The sequence below is a fragment of the Zonotrichia leucophrys genome, chromosome 5 (genome assembly GCF_028769735.1).
Source record: "Zonotrichia leucophrys gambelii isolate GWCS_2022_RI chromosome 5, RI_Zleu_2.0, whole genome shotgun sequence".
NCBI classification, from domain to species: domain Eukaryota; kingdom Metazoa; phylum Chordata; class Aves; order Passeriformes; family Passerellidae; genus Zonotrichia; species Zonotrichia leucophrys.
The window spans coordinates 31,968,181-31,981,997 of record NC_088175.1 but is presented as its reverse complement, the minus strand read 5'-3'; the positions used below and the strand labels follow the sequence as shown (position 1 = coordinate 31,981,997).

The window sequence follows — 13,817 nt, the reverse complement described above, 5'->3', positions numbered from 1 at the left end:
GTCGTGGCAGGCGCGCGGCGGCGGGGCCGGGCCCGGCGTGCCCGCGGGAACCGCTCGGGGCGCGGCTGCCCCTCGGGAAGGGCGCGCGCGCGCCGCGGCCACGGGAGGCGCTGCCGCGCGGCCCCACGCGCGAGCGGCGTGTTCTCCCTCGCGCACGGCCGGGGGAGGGGCGGGAAGGGCGTGGCCGGCGGCACTCTGGGAGCGGAAGCGCGTCGGCGGGCGGCTCCGGCCAATCGGCGGCGCGCCGCTGGCGGGGCGTCGCGAGGCAGCTGGTCCGCGCGGCCGCCGCCGGTCCCCGGTGTCCCCGGCGCTCCTCCCGCACGGCCGCCCTCCGGCACCGGCCTCGCGGGGCGGGAGAGAAGCCAGGGAAAGGGACAGGGAACGTGCGCAGCGCACGTGATGGATGGCGGCGGCTAATGAGGACGGCAGGAGGTCGCGCGTGGCGGGCGAGGGCCGCGTGGGCCGGGGCGTTGCCGGGCGGCGCGCGGAGCCAGGTAAGAGCCGCCCGCCCCCTCTCCCTCTCCTTGGAAGTTTTTCACTCGAGGTGGCGCGAGGCGTGCGCGTGTCACGTGAGCGCGGCGGCCGCCCAATCACGCGTGCGCGCGCTGCCTGCCCGCGCGCTGCCGCCGCGCTCGCGTTTGAGGCGAGGGGGTCGCGCGCGGGACGGGGACGGGACCGGCGGCCGCTCGCTCTCCTCGCGCCCCCCCGCGCCGTTCTGTCCAGGAGTGCGAGCGGGCGGGACCCGGGGGGGCGGGCAGTGGGTAGCGGCCGGCGGTCACCTGACCGGGGGGGTTGTTCAAAGGGGCCGAGCGGCATCCGGGCGCTCTATCCAGGAAGGGTCGAATAGGGTGAGGCCCGGCCCTGGGCAGCTGCCGCTGCTCCCAGGGACCGGTCCCCGCTGGGGGCGTGCCCAGTGCCACCTATAAGACAGGGCTGGGTTACTGGAGAGCCTTTCCCGGGAGGCGGCACCGGTGCCCCCTGGGTGCCAGAGGCCGGCGGGCTGGGCGGGGCTGGAGCGGGGCCCCTCGGCCGGGGGCGGGGCGGCCCGCAGGCGGCGCGCGTGCGCCCCGGCACGCCGCGGGGGCGCGCGGGGCAGGCACCGCTGGTGGCCCCGGTACCGACCTGCTCGGGACTGCTCGCGCTGAGTGAGGAGTTTGGAAGGCAGTCGAAGCGCGAAGGCGAGCTCAGCCAGGAGTAGGCAGGCACGAGGAGTAGCGGCTGTTTCAGCAACCCGGGGAGATGAGTGGTTTCCCATTATGTGGTTGGAGCATCTTGCCTGACTAATTAAGATGTCAGATCTTGCACAACAGTCACACTGCCTTTCTCCCGACCTGAACTGTGTGAGGGCATGGGCCGTCTGTAGTCGCACTTGATGGGATGGGCTAGAGCCCCGAAGATTTGAAGTTGCTGTAGACTGAAAACCGAGAGGGCTTTAAAGAAGAGGGGCGGGCTGAAGCTTTGGTCTTGTCGCTTGCACGTGTTCTGCCCGATGCAGCTGCAGCACCTTTTGAGTGCCTTGTGAATATGTACTGAGAACTGGAAAGGGAAATTGATTCTACTTGAAAAGTGTTCCCGTACATGAGCATTTTTGTGCATCTTTTTGTAGGAAGAACCCCATATTTCTTAGGTTTGGTGGAGATGGGCAGCATTCATTCACTTCTGTATTTCATCTGACAGCAGATGATTGTTAACCTTGCCCACTGCTGGCTCAGTATTGGTGCAGACATTGTTGTGCCTGCCATGGGGGAAAACATGCAACTGGAGGAAACCACTTGTGAGTAAACTTGGTTACCTTCCAGAAAAGAAAAAAAAAAGAAAAACAAGGAAATTCTTAAATTCTTTCTCTTTGACTGTAGGCCACTTCTTCATTTAAACACAAATCCACTAGATGGTTTATTAAGTTTGTGGTTGTTTTTAAAACCTGGTTTCTTAAGAAATGGGAAGTCCAAAACATTTTCCTTACAAACACAATGAAATAGGTCTCTGGCTGGTGGAGTGAGAAAGAGCTCTTCTCTATGAGGAGGCTGTTGTCTGCTGTTTCATAGACAGCAGTGGATCTACAAAATACACTCTGCCATGGCATGTGCATAGGGATCAGTGTCATTAGCTGCAGCACCAGCAGGGCTTTCCCCTTGTCTTATTCTTTCATAACTAAGGATGTGTTGTGCTGTATTGGACTGGTTTTTGTTAATAAGACTGGGTTACCTTAGAACAAAGAATCAAGTTTTGATGGTGCAGTTGCTCTTCTCTTTCCACACAAAGATGAAATGTGCTTTCACTGTTGGATTTTGGCTAGTTTTAGTACCTGGGATGAATCCTTTACTGAACTGGTTAAGGAAGAATGCAGTGACAATGATGTGTATGAGAAAGATGATGAAGGTGTGTCATAAGAAGAAAGCAACCAGAAGAAAGGTCTTTTAATTTTTTTTTTTAAATCAAGCCCAGAGCAGAAAGGCATTAAAGAAATGTGAACAGCATAAAAGAGAGAAAATGAAAGGTTTTATCTAGTTCCCTCTCTACAACAAAAATGCATTCTTTGTTCCAATCACAATCTTCAGGAAAAGCCAGTTTGGAGAATTACAAGACTGTGACCCGGTGTGATGCTTGTGATGCTGTGATTGTGCTGTTTTTCTAACTCTCATACAGTGCTTTCTGTTAATTTGTTGTGGTTTGCCTTACCACAGGTAAGTCAATAAACAGTAATGAAGGTGGATATAAACCTGGAACACATTGCCAACAGTCTGGACTTTAATTAGTGTCACTTTCTTTTTCACCCTTACTTGAGAGGGGAATACCGGTTCCTTGGCAGTTCTAACTTGTTGAGCCATTAGTGGCTCTGTAGCAATGAGTATTGCTATAAAGTAGCTGAATGAGTAGGATTGTCCTGAGCTCAGGTCTATTTGCCTCATTTTTTTTTTCTTCTATGATGTGGACAAGATCCCCAGCTGAAGATACATATATGTGATAAATGTTCCTCATGATGGCCATAAAGGGATGGAAATTCATCAAAATGGTGCTATTCCTGCTGATTATATCTGGTTTCTGCCAGTGTTGCATGGCAAAAAGCAAAGCATTGCTTTATTGTTTTATTTTGTGATTTTTGGTAGTTGAAACAATAGCATGTTAAGAAGTACAGCATTCATTGAATGTATGAGTAATGGGCATATCACTGACTGATGAAATATGGGAAGTAATGTAAAATACATTAACCTAAATAGAACATGTTTTATACAGATAAAAAAGAGCATTTATTATTAGTTAACTTTGCCTTTTTTCCTGGCCTCTCACCAGTGGTTCATTCTTAACAGAAATCACAGAATCATTTAGGTTGGAAAAGATCTCTAAAATCATGGAATCCAACCTTTGACCCATGGCCACCTGTCACTAGACCATGGCACTGAGTGCCACATCCAGTTGGGTGCGTTTCCATTTTGCAATCTTCAGTGTTGGGGAAGTGTTTCCCAAAAGTTCCGGTAACTCTTGAGGAATGTAAAATACATTGTATGTTGCAGGATTAATGCTCTTGTCAAACTACTGACTTCATGGGGAGCTGGAAGTTTGGACTCCATGGCATGGTATGGCTGCTGGAGAGGGGAAGCAGGAGTTTCTCTCTTTCCTCCACCCTCCCAGGTATGTGCCTTGTTTCTGCAAAAGCAGCTGCTGCTCTTGCAGGTGTGTAGCTCTCAGTTGATGAAACACTTTCTGAACTACCACCTATTCATCCTGCATTAGTCAGGGATCTGACTGTGATGTGAATTTGGTTTTAGTATAAAGCAAGGCTCTGGGCTGAAAGCTGGCAGTGCCCAAGCTGTGTCAGACTTCTTGTGGGCATAAGTGCTTGCTGGCTGCAGCTGTAGCATGTGTTTCTGTGTGTTTGCATCAGCAAGAAAGCTAAAAAATGTTCTATAAATATCTGAAAAACATTTTTTCCTGCAACAGTTGATTTCTTTCAATATTTTCTTTTCTTAACCTCACTTTTGGTCTAGATTCTGACACCACTTTCATCTTTTATCATCCTGGCACTGAACTATATTTCTTCACTAAAGCTAAGAAAAGAATTTAAGCTAGTTTCCTATCAAAAATAACATTAGGTAAACTTTTCCTAAAGTAAATTTGTCCTGGTTCTGCTGCTTGAGGACAGAGGTCTGGAGCTGACATAGATGCTGCTAATTATTACAGATGTGTATACAGCTAACATTAAGCTCTGGGAGACTGCTACTGAAGGAGAAGGAGTTGGAGGCCAGTGGGGCTGGTTATGGCATAGAAAATGGGACTAGATACCGTTCTGTATGCAGCTTAATCTAGGGTTTATGTTGGATTAACAGAATTTCCTGTGGGTTGCTACTGTTAATCATTCTCCAAAGTGGCAAAACATTATCTAAAGAAAGAATGGTTTTTGTATTTTAACTTTTCTACTGCGCACATTGCTCAAGACTTCTGGTTGTAACGTCACTACATTTTCAGCTCTTTAAATGCTTGTGGATTTTGGTTTGTTGGTTGGTGGTTGGTTTTGGGTTTTTTTTTTTTTAATGTCCAAAACGTGGGATTTTTGAGCCCAGTCAGGGCTGTCTGGTTGTTGTTAGTGGTAAACTTTAGACTGCTGTAATAAACTGCTGACTGCTGCTGTGGGTGTGTTACATTGGCACAGCTGGTTTTGATAGCTGTTGTTTCCAGGTTGTGAGTGTAGTTTCAGCTAGTGCTTGTTTTTAGCAAGTGAATTTAAGAGCTGAAAGCCTCCTTTATGCTCCTGTAGTAGTGTCTTTCTGTGCTGTGTGACAGAAAAGTCCTGGCGTGTATCTACTTGTGTAGTAGCAATCTTTGTATTCAGGGGATTGCTAACAACAAATGTAATCAACACCTCTTGAGTGTTTTTCACAAGTTGACAGCTGTTCTGTTTTGCCTATATATAGTTACATGTGTATATACTGTATGTTCTCCCACATATACATCTGTAGCGAAGCCTGGGTCTTTGTTACTGAATCTTTACCACGGGTTAAATGTAAGAATGGCTGAAGAACAGTTTGTTGCTGCAGCTCCAGCACTTACAGTTTCTTATAACTTGTAGCAGGTAGGCTTGAATGGGCGCTTTATAGCACCATGTAGGCGTTACTGAAAACAGGAGTGTGATTTACTGGGTGCTGAAATGCAGCTTGTAAAGACTCTGGTTCATACCTTCAAGGGAATATGTCTGCAAGAAGCATTTGGGGGAAGAGTGTAGGTCTTGGTAGTGAACTTAAAGATTTCAAATACCTTATACTAGCCAGTAATGGGATGGTTGTAACTCCCTCTGATCAGGGGTTCAGTAGGTGCAAGCCCGTTCAGTGCTGTGCTGCCAATTCATGTTTATCACAAACAAGTCCTTAAAACTGATGTTCACAGTGATCTAAACAAGAAGTTGTTCTCCAGTGCAGCACTGCTGTTTCTTGCCAGCTTTAAGCTGCTTAGAACTGGGTTACTTAAGCTGGTGGAAGTCTGTAGTATTGCTGTGACTTTTACTGATGAATCTGTTCTCTTGATAAACCAGGGGTTCAGTTTTGGTGCAGGCAAGCATTTCTACTTGCCTTAGGTAAAATTGTAGCAAAATCTCTGGCAATGTCAACAGTATCTGGTTTGTTTCTTTTATCATGACTGGAACATGTGGCTTTTGGGCCATGAACATGGGGTACTGTCTGCTCTTGAGTTCTATGTCTGTTCTCAGTTGTACAAATTACTCTCTTGCTGAAAAAAACCCCCATTTATTTCTGTATTGTCATTGTTCAGAAGCAAACTGGTTAATACAAAATAGCATCTCTATCCTGTGGCCCTAAAACTCAATGACTGCTCCAAAGAATATGTGACGACTGTCACATATAAGGTGATAGGTATAAAATGCTATCCCTGAAATTGGTGTAATTATTTCTGACTGGATTTGTTACAGGAAAAATACTATGCTGGATCCAACACCTTAAAGCTGTTGCAGCTTCATGCCCCAAATATGACCAGTAATAAGGCTGAAAATATATTGCTGGTAGCTACAAGCCCATAGAGCACATGCACACATGACATTTACATATAAACATGACTGGCCACAGCAATCAGGCAGACATAGACATACAGGAGCACATACAGACACAACCATATCCTGCTCCCTTCCCTGTCTGAGCAGGAGGAGGTCATACACATACATGCGTATAGATATATATGTGTGTGTTTGTGTGTGTATATATATATTTATATGTATGGTAGGGACCCTTCAGCAGCAGAGTTTAGACGCTGTTGGTTCCTGAATCCCAGTCTCCCTGGTTGCTGGCTTGTGGACACAGCAGTTCTGGGCCACAGTGCTGTTCCTGGTGCTGGCTGTCTCTCAGGTGCCTGAGACTGCCCTGCTTACGTGGTGCCAACACCCTGCACGTTAGAGACAGAGGTGTGCATCCATGTACAGAGCTGGTGGCATTCCTCTGGGCCTCCATGCACACCCGCCTGTATTAATGTTTTGATGCACGTTTGTCAAGTCTCTTAAAAATCTATTTTCTTTAGTTCTGTGCTTCTGAGATAATTTTCTATAGCATAAACTTATGCTGCCAAGAAATTTCCAAAGGGTGCTGACCTTTTGTAGTGTTGCTGCTCTTCTGCCCATTTTCAAATAAAACAAGATTGAGGGTGACAGAATGAGGAGCAGTCCTGACAAAGTTATAGTTTGTGGTAGGTAATGATCAGTGCAAAATTTGGGAGTATGAGTGAGCCTGGACCTTGGTGTCACCCTGATGTCTTTGCCTTCTAGCACCATGTGTAAGTCTCTGTTGTTTCATAGTAGACACAGTGTTGTAAAATAAATAACCTTAATGGGAAAAGGGATGGGATGGAAGGCTTCACGGAGGTGTTTTTGCCCGCAGCCATGATGCATTTTGGTGTGAATTCCCTTAACGTTCAGAATTGTGTTTTAGTGGGCTTATTGTCAGAAGTGCCTGGTTTATAACATGTAATTAATTCCCTTGGTGTCTGTGAAGGCCTGCCAGGCTGGGCATGGGGCGGCAGCTGCGCGGCGATGTTCTGTGCAGGCAGGAGCTCTGTTGAAGCCGTGCCTGGGCTGGGCTGAGCCCGGGTTCTCTGTTTGTCAGCGCCTCGGTAACACCGCCCAGGGCCCGGCTCGGGGCGCGGTGTGACGGGTCTGTGTCTGCCCTCCCACAGGCACCGCAGCTGCCGTGGTCACAGTCTGAGCCGCGCTTTGGCCGGTCAGCGAGAACTTGCTCAGACGATGGAAATAGCGCTGACTGCGTTGCTTCCTCAGCTGAGGGTTTCCGCGGGAGGTGGCCGGTTCCTGCCGGCGGCAGCGCTGCCAAGTGTGGAGAGGCGCGGTGCGCGTTGACGGCGCAGGGAGCGGTGCTCCTTTCCCGGAGGAGGCGGCCGCTGCCCTGGGCACGGGGATGGCGGGGCGGCGCCGCCCCCCTCGACCCGCCGGGGGGCGCCGTGCGCCGCGGGCCTCGCGCGCACTCCCGGCGCGGAGGGAGGCGGAGCCGCGCGACCGGAGCTTTCGACGGCCGCCGGTGCGCGAGCGATGCGCGAGCGCGCCCGTTCGAGAAGCTTCCCCGCGCGCGCGGTGCTGCGCGGGCCGGGCCGGGCCGGGCACCGGGCCCTGCGCTCGGCGCGGGCACGTGACGGGCAGGCGGGAGGGAGGGGGATGCCGGCCTGCTGTGCGCATGCGCGCGCTGCGGCGCCATGACGTCAGCACGGTGCGCACGCACGTTGTCCCCAGCTGGCGGACACACGGTCCGCGTGAGAAAGGAAGCGGGAGGCCGCGCGCGCTTCGCGCACGGTAACGACCGGGGAGCGGGGCCGCGCCGGGAGCAGCGGCCGCGTCGCGCGCGAACCCCGCGCACCTCTGCGCGCGCCCTCCGCCCGCCGCCCGAACTGCGAAAATTGACACCAGGCGCGGGCACGAGGCGGCCGGGCCCGGGCCCGTCGGCCGCGCCCCGGCGGCCACGCGAGGCGCCGCTGCGCGCGGACCGCCTTGGGAGCGCCGGTGGCGCGCGCCCCGCCGGGCAGAGCCGCGCCGGGTCCCGGCAAAGAGCGGCGCGGTTTTCCCACGTGCGCTCGTTCCGCTGCCCTCAGCCAGCTGGCGCGGGCGCTCGTTCTGGCCCCCGCTGCTCCTGGGCGGCTGCCGATCCCCGTCCCGAGGCTTCTGGCTCGGGTCCGTTCGGCGCGGCCGGGGAGGGCAGCGGGGTCGGGCGGGGGAGGAGGGCGTTCAAAGCGACAGGTGCTGCTCTCGGCCCGCAGCCGTGACGCCACCTGCCCGGGGCGGGGCCCCCGTCTCTCGCCGCCGTTCCCGGGGCGGCCCCTCCTGGTGCCCGCTCGGTCGGTCGGTGTTAAACGGCGGCGCGGCGCGTGGGGTGTCCGCTGCCCTTGGGCGCGCGCCGTGGGGTCTCGGCGGCAGCGCGCGGCGGGTGGGGGCGGGCGGGGCAGCCCCGGGGCTCGCGCGCCGCCGGTGCTCCCCTTCCCACGGCGTTTCCCGGGCCCGCCCGCCCCGGAGCGCCGTGCGCGGAGCCGCGTCCCGGTCGGCGCGTGGGGAATTGGGTTGGTTTGTTTACATGAGAAGGACGCTTTGCATCTGATTGTCATCCTGCTTTTGGCGGGTCTTAGTGCGACTTGTGAGTGGTTTTGGCCGCTGCGCCCTGCGTGGACGCTGCTTCTCAATTACAAGGTCTCTGTGTAGAGAGGGGAAATCTCTGACGCTATTCAGAACGTCAGCTTCCACAAATACACGTGTTTCCCCTGAAATATTGCATTAGAGTCTATGTGCTATAATAAAACAGGTTCCTGTGTGTCACCAAATGTAATAAAATATATTAAATTGTTTTCTGGTAAGAGACTGTGCTAGCACTGAAATAACGTAGATTTTGATTACTCTAATTGCCCATAATCTCGTTTTAACCACGCACGTTTTAGACTGACTGTGCGTGGTGCTTGTGGTAGAAATAGCTACTGCTGTACAACATAAGAACTTTGAGCGTTGGAGAACAGAAACTATTACTCTGTAGGTCTTTATATGCATAGAATTTCTGCTGAATGCATGGTTGTTGAGCTTTTTTTTTGTAATTTTTTTTCTGGTATGTCTTTAGTAAGATAATTTAGTCTAATAAATTTAAAGGATTCAAGTAAATGTAAAGCTACAGACATCCTGCATACGTTAAACCAGATCTGAAACCACTTTGATGGTGTGTTTCCTTTATGAGCAAATACAGTTTTGGTGCATACCGCACAGCATTAGTGTGATCTCACTTTCCAACTGTATGTTTACTGTACATATAAATGTGTTATATGTGTATGTGCAGAGTAAGTTGGTGGAAAATCATGTAGAACTTATGTGGTTCCTTTTTCACCACTCTGTGTATCTGAGATTTATTTCTATTCTGTTCTTATAGGTGAATATGAAAGTGCTTGTGTCTTGGGGATAACCTTTTTCATTGCTGGGACTTGAGGTGTAATCTACTGAAAAAGCAGAGCAATATACTTGAATTCATTTTGTATCCTGGACTCTGTTAAGGAGTCCTCAGTGGGTAGGTGGTTATGGGTATGTTTGTGGGGAAGGATTTCCTCTGCAAAGTTAAACTGAAAACCAGACCTTGTAAATTCACAGGTATCAAAATCTGTGCAGAACAGTTTTGGTTTATTTCCTCCAATTTAAGTTTTACATTAGGTTTTAAAATGTGATGTGTAAGGGGTAAAAATGGATCTCTCATATTTCCTACCTGTTAAGAACATTTATCATATGAATGATAAATGGGGTATAAATTGTCTCTTGAGCTTTGAGGTCATTTGCCACATGCGTGTGACAGCTTGTTAGCACAGAGGGGTTTTTCTTCCATCAGTACCCCAGTCCTAACAAAATAAAGATGTCTTATTAAATAGCCAATTCACTTAAAACTTATGAATTAAGAGTTAATTCTCTTGAAAGAGATATGGTTGTTTTCCAAGCCATAGGATTATAGAACAGTTTTGGTTGGAAGGGACCTTAAGGGACACCTAGATCCAGCCTTCCTGTCATGGACAGGGACACCTTCTGTTAGACCAGGTTGCTAAAAGCCCCATCTCCATCCTGGTGTTGAACTCTTGCAGTGTTGAGGCATCCAAAGTTTCTCTGGATAACCTGTTGCAGTGCCTAACCACCCTTGTAGTAAAGAATTTATTTCTAATATCCATTCTAAATTTCTGTCTTTCATTCTGACACCATTTCCCCATTTTCTGTCGCTGCCTTTGTGAAGGTCACTCTCCAGATTTGTTGTAGGTTGCCTTTAGATACTGAAAGGCTGCAATTATTATGTCTCCCCAGAGCCTCTTCCAGGCTGAACAACCCCAACTCCCTCAGCTTCTTCACAGGAGAGGTGTTCTGTCCTTCTCAACATCTTTGTGCCCCTTCTCTAGATTTGCTCCAAAAGGTCTGTGTCCTTCCTGTGCTGGGGACCCCAGAGCTGGATACAGCCCTCCAGGTGGGGTCTCAGCAGAGCAGAGCAGCGGGGCGGAATCCCCTCCCTGGCGCTGCTGCCATGCTGCTTTGGATACAACTATGCAAGTGGTCCTTCTCAGCAGGACTAGTCCATTTCTCCATCCCCCAGCCTGTGATTGATACTGGGGGTTGCCCCATGTCAGGTGTATCACCTTGCACTTGGACTTGTCAAATCTCTTATCAAGCTTGTCCAGGTCCATTTTGACATTCAGGCATGTTAGCTTCACTTACCTTGCCAGTCTGGACCCATGAGGGACACCACTTGTTGTGAATGTCCCCTGGGACTCAGAGCTGTTGATCATTACCCTCTGGATGGGACCATTGTACCAGTTTGTTATCCAGGGAATACACCACCCATCAGATCCATTTCTCTCCAGTTTAGAGAGGGGGACGTTTTCAAAGGCTTTATGGAAGTCCAGATAGACAACATCAGTAACTCTTCCACTGTCCACCAGCACAGTCACTGTTGTAGAAGGCCACTGGGTTGGTCAAGCAGGACTTGTTCTTGGTGAAACTGTGCTGGCAAGTCACCTTTGTCCTCCATGGACCTTAACATCACTTCTAGGAGGATCTGTTCCATGATCTTCCCAGCCACAGACGTGAGGTCGACAGGTCAGTAGTTCCCAGAATACTTCTGTCTACCCTTTTTTAAAAAATGGGTGCAGTATTTTCCTTTTCCAGTCACCTGGCTGCCACGACTTCTTGACTATTAAGGAAGGTGGCTTGGCACATCAGCCAGTTCCCTCAGGACTCTGGGATGCATCTCAGCTTCTAGCCGTGGTGATTAACTCTGGTCTCCAGCTCCCACCAACTACATATTTGATAAAAGAATCAATCATTTTTTGTCAGTGTTGTGTTCCTCATACAATAAGGATCAAAATACAAACATTTTGTGTTACCAGAAGTGCATATTTTAAATTTTCACATAGAAAAATACACAGGCTATTTGTAAAATGAAGTAGTTTATGATCTTTTGTTACAGTGTTGACATAATTCTTAACCTGGGAGGTAGACACACAGAAGTGGAGTTGTGTATATACAGATAAAAGTAACTTCTTTAGTTCCCTAAACAGTGATTATGCTAATCATTACAGTACAAATGTTTTCTTGTTTGATTTAAATTATTTCCATAATTGAGAAGATAAAGGAAGCTAAGGCTGCCCAATGCTTCACATTCATCCATTTAATCTTAGCTGCATGGTCTTTTGGGGGTTAGTTTGTGGTTTTTTCCAAAGTTTATCCATTTGAAGTATTTTGTCCCTTCTTTCTCTCTCTGCCCTTGACAGACAGTTAGAAATTGCTGGAGAGTGTTAGCAAAGAAGTTCCAAACACACAAACTTCAACAATTTCAATAAAGAAATTAAGAGAAAATGTTTTTAACATTTCTTTTTTCTTTCCTCCTGTACATTTTTGAGAAGTTGTAGACCTCAGGGAACTCTTTTTTTTCTTTCTGACAAGACCTTTATCTTTGTGTCAGAAATGTGCCATTTGCTCCTCTGAAAACTTTTGCATGTTCTGCCGAATGTTGTGAAGTGAATGATCTGCAGACTAGAGGGAGTGTCTGAACAAAGTGCTTAGAAATACCAAGCAAAGCAAGGAGTTCTGTTGGGGCAAACCCTGTAGGAAAAAGCAATTTAAAGGTGTCATAGCCCCCATGTCTATCAGGTCAGAATTGTATACACACATACAAACTTGATGTGTTGCACCCTGATTGTGCTCTGTTTTATAGTACTGCTTATCTTTTAAGTTTATAATGTGGAGAGCTATTGCAAAAAGGATGTCTCATGCTACTTAATTACTTTCTTAGACTGTATTGGAATAATTTTAACGGTGTTTTCTGTTTCTTCCAGAATGGTGATCACACGTAGAAGATTATCAGAACTCTGTAGAATTTGCATTTGGTTTGAGAGCTTGTGAAAGTGCTCATCATGGAGAAACAGCAGATTGTCTTGGCTAGCCGGGACGGTGGGACTGTGTCTGGTGCAGCGCCTGCTTTCTTTGTCATCTTGAAACAACAGCAGGGAAATGGAAAAGCTGACCAAGGAATCCTAGTAGCAAACAGTGATGCTTGTGCTCTCGCCAGCAGTGTATCCATTCCAGTCAAACCCAGAGTCAAGACTTGCCTCCCAGCTGACTGTGTGTCCGGGGGCATCACTGTCACCCTGGATAACAACAGCATGTGGAACGAGTTCTACCATCGCAACACAGAGATGATCCTGACGAAGCAGGGGAGGCGGATGTTCCCGTACTGCCGATACTGGATCACGGGGCTGAACTCCAGTCAGAAATACATCCTGGTCATGGACATATCCCCAGTGGACAACCACCGATACAAATGGAATGGCCGTTGGTGGGAGCCTAGTGGGAGGGCAGAACCACATGTTCTAGGACGAGTGTTTATTCATCCAGAATCCCCTTCCACTGGCCAGTTCTGGATGCACCAGCCAGTATCCTTCTACAAACTTAAACTCACCAACAATACCCTGGACCAGGAGGGTCACATCATCCTGCATTCTATGCACCGATATCTGCCGCGACTTCACCTGGTGCCTGCAAACAAAGCCACAGAAGTCATTCAGCTTAACGGCCCCGATGTCCATACGTTTACCTTCCCACAGACAGAGTTCTTTGCAGTTACAGCCTACCAGAACATCCAGATTACCCAGCTGAAAATAGACTACAATCCTTTCGCTAAAGGCTTCAGAGATGATGGGCTGAATAGTCGGCTTCAGCGTGATGTGAAACAGAACAACAACTTAGAATTGGAAGGAGATGCTGTTTTTAGCACATCGAGCATTTGTGGTCACCCTGCTGAAGTTGATGCATTAGATGAGCATCAGAGAAGTTTAGATTCTTCATTCATTAGTCAAAATCCATCAGACACTGAGCTGGACAAAGAGTCCTTTAATGCTGAAGGAGACTTCTTGGGTCTCCTGGACAGTGACCTGCCTTCAGGTGTTATGCCAAAGCTGAAACAAGAAGTCTCTGAAAGGTGGGTTAACACTGCATTTTCAGTACAACTGCTGGTTAAGTGGGATGTTTTGTGAATAAATAACAGGATGCTCAGTGTAGAGGTTTGCTGCTAAAGGTTGCATGACCTGAAATGGCAGAACAGTTAATTTTACTAAAAACTTTTCTTTCCTCAGTCACAGTATCAGTATTGACTTTCTAAGGTGTCTGGGGAATGCAAGAGTTGAGTATTATTTTCTGTGTTGCTTTAGTTCCCGTTCTTGAGAATCATTGAGGGATTTCACTTAACTCTCTTAGCATTTTAGAAAGCTAAATTAATTTTTTTCAGAGTTTTAGGGAGAGCATATTGCAGTCATTAACACACTGC

The 13,817-nt window shown here is 48.9% G+C and overlaps 1 protein-coding gene across 11 annotated transcripts in view; it reads left to right on the top strand.

Annotated features, from left to right (window-relative positions):
- Positions 1-268: 268 nt before the first annotated feature.
- MGA (MAX dimerization protein MGA) overlaps positions 269-13,817 on the top strand; it is a 59,090-nt gene continuing 45,541 nt past the window's right edge. For 4 of the 11 annotated variants that reach the window (XM_064713922.1, XM_064713924.1, XM_064713925.1 and 1 more), the window contains exons 1-3: positions 270-494; positions 3,513-3,630; positions 12,331-13,472. In XM_064713922.1, the coding sequence (XP_064569992.1) occupies positions 12,409-13,472 (1,064 nt within the window). In that variant the 5' untranslated portion in view covers positions 270-494; positions 3,513-3,630; positions 12,331-12,408. Of the gene's footprint in view, positions 495-1,747; positions 1,775-3,184; positions 3,419-3,512; positions 3,631-7,712; positions 7,793-12,330; positions 13,473-13,817 lie in introns of those variants that run through there. The other 7 variants (XM_064713927.1, XM_064713926.1, XM_064713918.1 and 4 more) reach the window with 6 other exon arrangements.